At 28.1% G+C, this 11498-nt stretch overlaps 2 protein-coding genes across 2 annotated transcripts; one reads left to right on the plus strand and one right to left on the minus strand.

Moving 5' to 3' along the window:
- Positions 1 to 4105: 4105 nt before the first annotated feature.
- On the plus strand, positions 4106 to 4657 carry LOC119673348. Its single transcript, XM_038084612.1, has 2 exons — positions 4106 to 4189; positions 4313 to 4657. Exons 1-2 carry the CDS (start codon positions 4172 to 4174, stop codon positions 4478 to 4480), a joined length of 186 nt encoding a protein of 61 aa, XP_037940540.1. The 5' UTR covers positions 4106 to 4171; the 3' UTR covers positions 4481 to 4657.
- A 4134-nt stretch (positions 4658 to 8791) lies between these two features.
- LOC119673350 lies at positions 8792 to 9221 on the minus strand. Its single transcript, XM_038084614.1, has 2 exons — positions 9150 to 9221; positions 8792 to 9031 (listed from the first exon to the last, which is right to left on the minus strand). The coding sequence occupies exons 1-2, from the start codon at positions 9165 to 9167 to the stop codon at positions 8876 to 8878; spliced, it is 174 nt and encodes a 57-aa protein (XP_037940542.1). The 5' UTR covers positions 9168 to 9221; the 3' UTR covers positions 8792 to 8875.
- Between the last annotated feature and the right edge of the window lie 2277 nt (positions 9222 to 11498).

Raw genomic sequence — 11498 nt, forward strand, 5'->3', positions numbered from 1 at the left:
AAGAGGAACCTTTTTAAAATTTATTTTGGTATTCATAAATAACATCAACATTTTTTACTTCTTTTGTTAACTGTTCCATTTTGGCATTAGTAGTAAAATGCCCGTGTAAAAAAAAATGTAAAAAAAAAATATTAAAAAAATTAAAAAGAAATATATTGTGCAGATTTGGTTTTATCATCTTTTCAACAGTATTAAAGCATAAGTAAAATTTTCATCTATTAAATGCAGTAACCAGTGCGAAAACTGTTATAAAAACTAATTTCAATTCTTAATTTGAATCAAGTATGGGATATGCGAGACAGCGTATTTATTTAGGTACATCTTACATTTGCTGTAAATAATTTGTTTAAAAATTATTAAAGCTTTTCAAAAGCTTAATAGTCTTTAATTTAAGTTAAATGTAAAAAAACGTTTTAGATGTTGTTTAAATTTAATTAGTTTTAGAGGTGCTTAAACAGATGAAACTAGGAATTACCGTAATCGTAGTTATTATTGTAATCGTTATCATTAATATTTGTACAAAATAAAAACAATAAGTAAATACTTCTATTTATTTTGAAAAATAAATCATTTTTGTCCATTTTTTCTCGATATTCTTCCTATTTATGTTACAGTACAGTGGCATTGAGTTAACAGATCTACTTTAAACCATGCCAATTTAAGTACGTCACTCAAGGAATTATACATTAAAATTTCAGCAAATTTGTATTACTTAAGTTTAAAATACAAAAATAAAATACAAAAATTTTTAATTAGTAATTCGTATGGTAATATATATTAAATATATGTTAGTTTGCAAAAAGACGATATTTTCTGTTATATTCTTTTCAACCATAATCTTGTAGACTGAATAAAAAAAATTACAAATGTATACTTTGGCAATATCTTACCGGTGTTATTTATTAATGAATGCAATTGGAAATTTGAAGGTGAAACTATTCTAATTATAAAATTATATAGTCCATCCCACCTCAGCCGCTAATGGATGCCCGTTAGCTGACCCCCTAAGCCTGCGAAGTTCGATTCGCCATCTCTCCAAATCATCGCAACAGCTTTGTCATCTGACACATTTCTGTCCGACTTCAAGTCGGCCTTTGCCTTTGTCTTCAACTTCAAGCAGCACTATAGCAGCCTTCTCCCTCATCTAAAAAGCTCTTGAATTCATCTTAAGGTGAACGGCCTGTGTATCGTTTTCTTAAGTGGCAACATAGCATAGCTAGTTGGACTTTTCAGTAGTTGAGTGAACCCCACCTCCTTCACTAAAATATCTCATGCCATAAAAACTAATCCATGTTTTCTGGCTTAGATAAATCCAGCTCGCTAGATATAAGCCTATCTGCTCTCCTCCCTGTCCTTTATTACTGGAATGGGGCTATATGCCCTGAACGTGGCTGCAATCTTACATATTCCTAAGAGGTGGTTTTAGTCGGTTCAAGTCTCATAAGGCAGATTTTGATGCTATCCACCTAGTGTACAAAAAGACACCCTAAGTAAAGTGCACATGGCTATTAAGGGAGTTGTGATATTAATATTTAGTTAGTAACTATTTCTATTTATGCTATAGCAATGTAATTAAAACAATTTCTTATTCACAATTATAGTTATTATTGTTAGAAGCGACCGGAATGAATCCATTGTGTATATGCTTGATCATCAACTGTGAATTGCTGTTCCATTACTTATATAGAACGATATCATCTATGTGGTAAGACATTAGTCTGCAGAGTGCTGCTGATAGAATTTTTTTGTATACGCTGCTTTATGTAAGGTACTTTTACATGATATTCCCTTATTTGAAATGAGAAATTAAGCGGTAATTCTGTAAGTTTTTTCTCCTCCCATATTCTGAATATCTTCTTCTGGAGTCTTTTTGTTACACTGCAGGAAGATTCAGATCCTATGAGTAACCAGATAGAGTCTCTATGCTTAACGAACGTACCTACTTCATATTCTTTTCACTGGAATGAGAATGCAGAGTGCTGCTGATAGAATTTTTTTGTATACGCTGCTTTATGTAAGGTACTTTTACATGATATTTCCTTATTTGGAATGAGAAATTAAGCGATAATTCTGTAAATTTTTTCTCCTTCCATATTCTGAATACCTTCTTCTGGAGTCTTTTTGTTGCACTGCAGGAAGATTCAGATCCTATGAGTAACCAGATAGAGTTTCTATGCTTAACGAACGTACCTACTTCATATTCTTTTCACTGGAATGAGAAATTATTTTGCTTAATGTTTGACTACACTTTTAAACCTGAATACCTCATGCGAGTGGCTCTTAGTTATAACAAAGAAATAGCTCAGGACTAATTTCCCATTTTAGCTACATAACCATTTATTTCATTACCTTTATGTCCTGCAATCCATTCTTATATCACATTATTAAAGTTTTCCAACATATTCAAAGAGCTTAAGCAATTATTTACCATTTATAAGATAATCGTAACAGTTTGAAACGCTCCTAATGTAGCTTGACTATCTGACAATTTGTAAATGTGGGTTCACATTTCTGTTAATACATTATCTCACACATATTTCAAGGGTCGCTTTATTTTTATTACCCTTATGTCGTGTGGTCGATTCTTATGGTACAGTTTTAAAGTTGCCTGACATATTGATAGAACTAAATGCATATCTGACAATTTATAAGTGTGGGTTCATATATCTGTCAATTCAGTCTCTCACACATATGTGTATTCCTGGGTCCTGGGATCATGTTCTGGGATCGATTCTAATACTACAGCTTCAAAGTTCCCTAACATATTGAGAAGGCTTAAGCAAATATTCACCAATTTTGAAATAATCGTTGTTGTTTGGAGTGTTCCTAATGCAGTTTCACTATCAGACAGTATATAAGTGTGGGCCAACACCATTTCCCACATACATTTCAATGGCGTATCTTTTGTCTATTTCATGGCTATGGCTTATTTCACTATCTGACAATAGGTAAATGTGGGTTAATGTCCTGCCAACACCATTTCTCACATATATTTTAATAGCTAGTATTTCATTACATTAACGTTCTGTTATGAGTTCCACTCTAATGCTATAGTTTTAAATTTCCATAACGTTTTGAGAGGGTTTTGGAGTTTAGAGTTTTCCTAATCCAGCTTCATTATCTGAAAATATTTAAGTGTCAGCTTCACATCCCTTAGAATTAATTTTTGTGCTTTTTTTATTTATTGCTGTTCCTGGTCTATTATTTTTTAATTTTGGCTTATCTATGAATAAAGTCTGTAAACCGACGTTTAAAATAATAAACATAACTATGTTATTAGACAAAATTTATTTCATTTTATTTATATAGAATTATTTGTTTCAATTAGTATTATGACTTTTTAATATAATATTTATTATTTATTGTTATGGTAGTAGTATTATTAACCTGTGGTTTTTATTTGCTAAATGATTATTAAAATTTGATTTTTATTTCATTGGATTTTGGTTTCTTAGTAACTCATTCTTTATTGCATGTTTAATACACTTGTTTGCATCATTTTGTTTAACATAAGAAAATAAAAAGAATTTTTTAAAAATAAAACAAAGATGATCGACAATAAAAGTTTCGGCATATTTTGCTTTAGTAAAAAGGTGTGAAAACTTGCTAAGCGAAATGCTTAAGTCTCGCTTAAAAACATCAAACGAATTAACTACAGAAATTTGCAAGAATCATCGAAAACTACAAATACATTAACAATTTTAATGTCATAATGAAGTATAATTTACTAAACAAATAAGCTAAGGTAGAATTATGCTAAACGCCAAGAGAAAAGATTCAACCAAAATATTAGTTGCCATTTTACGTGTAAACAAACCAAAAGATCTCCAAAACCAACGAAGGCAATACCTAACTATGCTTTAAGAGCAATTCATACAATAATAGCAACAATAACAACAATAAAGAAATGCCATTTTACAATAACAACGCCATTTGCAACAACAACATAACATACAAATAAAAAAAAACCATAGCAGAAATCGATCTAAAATCGCTTTTAATAGTCCAAACAAATTTTATTGTTAGTTGGAGTGTTAGGTTTGGTTGATTTTATATTTTTGCTGGTTGTATAAATAGGCGGCTTAGACCTTAAATATTATCAGTACACGTTCGTCGCTGTATCTAAACGTTTTAAATTGACATAACTAATCAAAACAAAAACATTAACAAAATGAAATTTTTATTCTTGGTGCGTACAAATACAAAATTAAAGGATATCTATTAAAAACTATATATAATAAAAAAACTTTTTTTGTGATTTTTTAAAATTGAAAATTAAAATTCTAATTAAATTAAATTTGTTTTTTTTTAGACCCTACTCGTTTGTTTTGCCATCTTCATGGCAGTCAGTGCTGTGCCTGTCGATGAATCAATACCAGAGGGTCTTGAAGGTGCTGCTAGTGATAGAATCAGTCCAACTGATGATCAATCATTTTTACTGAAATTGGCTTTGTTGAAAAAGCTTCTGTTCCTCGGTTAAATTATTTCAATTGACGAAATATCTGATAGTGTTTATAGTTATTAACATAAGTCATTAAATAATTCAGTACAGTTAATATAAAATTAATATATCCGTTATTACAAACAAAGCTACATTTCATCATCTATTTTTGCTGATAGTCATATATTAAAATAGTATAAACTTGTTGTGTATTTAATTAAGTCCACTCATTACATAATGTATTCTTATAAGTACTAAATAATAAAAAAAAATAAAAATACAATATTAAAAAAATTTGATTTCTTTTAATTTATATAAAAAGAACATTGTCAATTTTTTGTATGGAGTCAATTTAGGATTCATGTGTATACAATTATAATCTGGCAGTTTGATGATTTCAAAATAAAAATATTTGTGAATTATTATTATAAAAATTGTTTTTTGTATTCGAATAGTTCACTCTATTTGAACTATTCATTACAAAAAAAATAAGGAATCATTTAATTATTCGTATTCGCTGTATGGTTTACATATTATTTGAATTAATCCGAATTGTATTTACACGAGAGTTTTGAAAGCAACAACAATTGACAGTTAAAATTACAAACGAAACTCTCGTGTGATTCAGTATAAGTGAACAATACTTGTACCTATGAGATATAACCCAAACAGTTAAGGGTCTTGATAAACTTAACAATATCTTAAGGTTCAACAATCTAGACTACTTTTGGTCGAATAAAATTTAAATTAAGTTAGTGAATTTTTTTCCTGATAATCGTGGGGCATAAATTAGTTAGACAGACAAAGATTTTGCTTCACATTACCCAATATCTGCAGCTGTATTTAACAACAGCATATCCAGTTAAGAAACTAGATTTTAATCTGAGTTTAAATTTATTTAGATTAAAAAGTCTTTCATTTTGAAATGTTTGGAACTGTTTCAATTACATCAGATTTTCGGAATAATATTCACTATTTCTAATTGCTGTTGCAGTATGACAATTGAATATCTCTCAAAAAAGTTCGGGTTCTGTGAAGGAAGCTAAGATACCCTTCTTCACAAGCTTGTAAACTTAGCACGACCCACGGGTATCATACGCGTTGCGACGCAATCTTCCACAATTAGGTATATTTTTTTGTGTTATATTTTAGTAATATAAATGAATTAAAATGTTTTAAATAATTTATTACACTTTACGTTAATTTACTTAATTGATAAAAACTTTAGTATATATTTCTTTGTACAACATTAGTTTAATAGTACATATATTTAAAATATTTTTCGTATGGCAACAACTAATATTAATAATGTTGATATTAATAAAATGAAAGAATTGTGTAAATAGCTTAACCATTATTCTGAAAATTTAAACTTATGTATTTATTTCTGCGGCCCTCCAATCAATGCAGCATTTGTATTAACCAGCCTGTATTGGTCTGGACAGCCCTGACCTAAACGATGACAAAAATCCAAGTATGACTCATGGAAGATTTTAAGAGTATCATTCTATGTTGCTGTGATCTGCAAATTTTTGAGAGACTGCTTAAATCATTTTACTAAGTAGCCTATTCACTACGCTACCACATTATTTACGTCGTTTTAATAATATGACAGTCAGTACTGGACTGACTATAGTATAGTATAGTAGGTCATCAAGCTATATTAACACACACAACATTACATTATTTAACATTACTTAATTTTATTATAATTTAATTGTTCTCTGTTTTTTGTTAATGTAATAAATATTTACATTTTAATATGTAAGTTTAAGTTTTGAAAAATTTACTTATTAGTGATAAAAAATTCTCATTTCATTCATAATCACACATCACACATCTTTTGATCTAGCGATGCGTCGTATGTGACTTTAGAGAGGTGACTATTAAAATTTTCATGGTGAACATGTTAAATATTATTTATTTTATTCATAATCAATTATTTGTGCAAATTAATTATTGAACAGCAAATATGAGCGATAGAACTTTAAAATATTTTAAAGTTATTTGTATTTTACAAAGCTTTGATTTGAAACTCATCAAAACTGTTGATAGTAACAGAGGTTATTAAGAATATAATTAAAATATATATTGACCAGATGAACAAAGTAAATCCATATGTCTGTCGTTTTTATTTTCTATAATGTGTTTTTATAGTTTTTGAAAATCAATCAGCAATCTTTTCAGTAGCAGTATATAAACAAAAATATGTTAATGTTCATTAATGCACAATACTTTGTTTATGAGAAATTATTACTAAAATATGAAAACTTCAGATTGTCTTCGTTATGAGAAGACATAACATAATCTATACCTTTCTTTTTTGAAAGGTATAGATTTTCAATTAAAAGAAAAGAAAAAATTTTATTATATGATACATAATTTTATAATATCTATATCAAGTTTTCGATCAGCTACCTGCATAGATATATCATACAAACAATATTTTGGAGCTTGAACTTTCCATAACTTTTTGGAATATTAAATACTATATCTTACGAATGGAGCACTCTACTTTTAAAGTTTGAATTGTTGTTGCATAGAGCAGGCGATGGTGAACCTATAGTATATGTGTAACTGATGGTGTACCTCTAACATGCTTGTCATAGGTGGCACATGACACGTACATTATTATGTTTTCAATAGGGCATCACCATTAGTATCGTACAGTGGGCCTATTTGCCCAAAAAGCAAGATTAAACAAGTTTTTACTATTTATGTAATGCCTATTTTTTAAAATGGCATTTTAAAATAATTTATTTATAATATATGTACGTAATAACTTAGCTCATTACAAGTTTAACAAAATAATTTTATTTGGTACGCGCTTAAAAAAAGGTCATGTCATCACAGGAGTATAGCAATGATTTCGTTAACTTCCACAAACAATGCTCTATTGACTTGGATCTAGATCTAAATTAAATCTAGTAGTTGCACTTTTGACACAATGTCTAACATCGAGAACATGCTTTTATAATTCGTTGGTTTCTCCGATAATATAATACATGGCACAGTTTTGAAACCAAAATCCGCTTAGAGCATATTCTTCTGCATACTTAGAAGAATAAGTCGTTTGAGGCTTTGTGTTGCGTTTCATTAATGATTACATTTCTAATTTTTTTCATATTTGAACACGTACTTCCTGATCATAGTATTAGTTCATAAATAGCATCAAAAAGTGTATTTTATAGAGTACATCAATAGCAAATGGGTCGCTTACGGGTGTTTCTCACTACAAATGTGACGATTATTATTATTAACAAAACTACTGAGAGAGTAGTGAGTCTGGTACAATTAGTTTCATAGTGTAATGCTTTATGTTTTGCTGAACACTAATACCATCTGCGCTGAGAAGACTATGTAGCGAGAAAATCAGATAATGAAACGATGGAAATCAGTTTGGAAAAAAAAAAAGATGAAAAAAACCTGAAGAAATACCAAATGAAGAAGTTACGCAGGACTTTGTATTGAAGATATCGTAATATAAAAGAAAAGAGCTGAACCGAATATAAACTAGGACTAGAAAAAAGAAAGAATAAGAAGATTTATTTAAGATGCAAATAATGACATAAGTAAATTATGAAATGAATTTATGTATGATGTTGTACTTAATATGGAGATAATATTAGTGGAGGGATTAATTATTGGTTGTTTAAGTGTCATTATATTCAAAACAGTATAAATCAACATTATTTTATTATGGGATTACGTCTTGATTTAGTGAATCGTAACACATATTCGAACACTAAATATCCTAATCCTAAATCTGGATTAGGTCCAGATTTTTTTGACTCGTGTCATATAATAAGCGTCTTTAAAACCAAATGATTTCTTTTTGTTATGAGGATTAGGTTCAGATTTTGCGACTCGTGGCATATATATAACTGTGTTTAACACTAATCGATTTTTTTTCTTCAGGATTATGTCCAGATTTTGTGAGTCGTGGCATATATTAACTATGTTTAACACTAAGCGATTTTTTTTCTTCAGGATTATGTCCAGATTTTGTGACTCGTAGCATATATTAACTGTGTTTATTCAATAACTTTTTATTCATGAAAGTTACTTTTAGAGAAATTTTGATAAGTTTTAAATGCAGAGGTTATTTTATAGATGGACTAGTAGTTTTAAATATTTCCTTTTTCATGGACCTGTGTGAAGTCTTTAAAAAATAATCACTTCTTGATTTTTTTAAAATTGTATATTATAATTACATATAATTTACGATAATATTCAAAAATATGTGTAAACTATGGCAGTTTTAAAATTATAAACTATGGATACTATGGCTCATAGCATATTTTTACAATAAGCAAAATGCATTTACAATTAAAAACTATTTTCCAGATACATTCAATATTTTGAAACAAATTAATAATTGCTGTTTTAATAATTATAAACACTTAATGTTAATGCTAAATTAGTTTCTCATATTTAACCTAAAAGCAACTTTTTGAGCTTCTTCAGTTTGAAAATTGATTGTGGATCATGTGGATTGTTCTGCTCCTGATCGTATACATCTCCAGGGAAGGACTCATCGATAGGTACTGCTGATACAAGTGCAACAATTAAGAGGCACAAAAATAAACTCTGAAAAAATTAATAAAAATATAATGTTATGTTAAAAATTTTTTATAAAAAATTAAAAAATTATTTATAATTTAAATTGAAATTTTTTTACTACTATTTTTATCCTTCAACTACTTACCAAAGTCAAAAATTTCATTTTATATGGTTTTTCTTTTAACTCGAAACTAAACTGCGTTTTTTAATCCAAAAGCTTGTCTGCATTCGTTTTGAGTAAAACAATGGCTTTTATACCAAAATTGGATGAATTTTAAAACAAATTAAAAACCAGATTCCAAATTTTTTGATTGCATTGCAGAGAAGCAAAGGAAGACCCTAATGAAAATGTACTTGAAGTTGTAAATACGAGTATGCATAAAAGTAATCAAGAAAAGAGACGAAACCAGCCTTCAAGTACACTTGGTAATGAAATGATCAAACTATGTTTTAAAATAAAAAAAGTAAAATAAAATAAATAATAAAAATAAATACAAGAGATATAAAGTCAAGTTAAAATTTAAAACCGGAAAACTATTTACATGCAGTAAAGTTTAGTAAAACATAAACTTAAGTTAAATTGTTAATCGTAAAATATTTACATGCATTTCAGTGCAATAAACTGTTGTGATTGATGTTTATCTGTAAGATTAACATTTGTAAATATAAAGAATATTGAATGTATCTGACAATGAGGAAATGATGGATATTAAAAGGCTGCTTTGGAGAAGCATTGATTTTGTTGCAATTGGTTTTTCATGTCAATGCTTACAAGTATCTGCAATGAGGTCGCAGTGCAAGTTAGTTCTCCCAACTTAATAATCTTTAATATTTTAATAATTAACATAAATAGCACTTAATTTGTTGCTCTTACAATAATAATATATTATATGCAGTTTACACTATTTGTACTTAATTATTATATGTAGAATATTATAAAAGTTTATTAATTCAGAATATATCGCTCAAAATTAACTTCAACCGAATTTAAAAGATTTTGTATTAAAATAATATTAAGGTGGTTTTTTCCTCTAATTTTAAGTGTTTAGAATATGGATTAAATAAATATTGTGAAAAGTGAAGTTCGAAGTTCGTCATTATATTAAAAATAAAACAATTCATTCATGTATGAGCAAATGTGGTCGATTTTATGCTTTAAAGAATAAATGGGATACGTAAATCTAAGATATTGTACTTTCTCTTCCTATATCTCTTCCTATCGTCTGACTCAATATACGTTTTCAAACATTATTCGATTTAAAAACTTCTGACAGAAATAACATGTCTTAATTCAATTTAGAATTTTTTTCACTTTCATTTAAAAATCTTATTTTCTTAATCTATTTGTATTATAATTTTTATTATTTTCCGAGTTAGTGCATCTGGGCACTTTTACTCTTTGATAGCTAGAAGATTTCTGTAGAGTCCCACCCATCTCACTGACTAATTTATATATTCCTCATAAGCTTCGTGATTATACACTGGTACACTGATCTAAGATCTGTGTACCGCCCCGTGCGGTTAGTAATTACTCTGAGATTAGATAGTGCTAAGTAGAGCAGTTGTTTTTTTTTTTGTAGGCCAGTTGGCCCATTGTGTTACTATTGCATAGTTCATAGTTTATAATTCTAAAAGTCAAATTCATTCAATTTTTATAAAATATTTTTATTCTAAGAATCAAAGGACTCTGCTGACAAGACTTTCTTTTCACTTAGGTATATTATTAGTGTTATACCTTTTTTATAAATAAATGAATAAGTAAATATCAATAATATAATTAAGAGATACTTTCTACTTTTGTATAAAACAAGATGTTTTTAATCTTGATTTTATCCAAAAAGACGTAAGTATCTTTCTTCGATTGCAGGCTAATTGGTTTATGGATGGAGAACTGTTTTATAAGAAGGAGGATAGATAAAGTTATTTGAGAATACAAAAATTTTTTAACAAATTTATTTTCCGTAGACATTTAAGTATAAAAAGACTCATATATAGATTAGACATAATATTAAAAAATGTTAAATGGACTACATATTGATATATAACCGTTTGGATTAATAATTTTTAATTTATTAAGGGCTTTTTTTTGGCCAGTCCCTTTTTGAACATTCTATATGGAAGTTAATGTTAGAAATGCCCTTACTTAAATAAAAGTAATACGTTTTGAATTTATATATCTATAGTTCAAAATAGGAGAACAGAATTAATTCTAGTTTTTGTTTACATGAATTGGCAATATATAATATATTTTTTTTCCATGCATATAGTATTTGTTATGTTAATTTTTATATGTTATGTTATGTTATTTCTTAAAACAAATAAAGGTGTAAAATAAAACGCGCTTTACCTGCTTGCCGATTATTTTAGTATAATAATCGTTAATGTAAATGAAACTCTTTTTGTCACACGATGGACTCTACAACAAGTTGTTTTGACTTTTTCAACATTATATTATTAAATAATACATCTACTATTGAAGTAGATTTAGATTTAA

The sequence above is a fragment of the Teleopsis dalmanni genome, chromosome 1 (assembly GCF_002237135.1).
Source record: "Teleopsis dalmanni isolate 2A chromosome 1, ASM223713v2, whole genome shotgun sequence".
NCBI classification, from domain to species: Eukaryota; Metazoa; Arthropoda; class Insecta; order Diptera; family Diopsidae; genus Teleopsis; species Teleopsis dalmanni.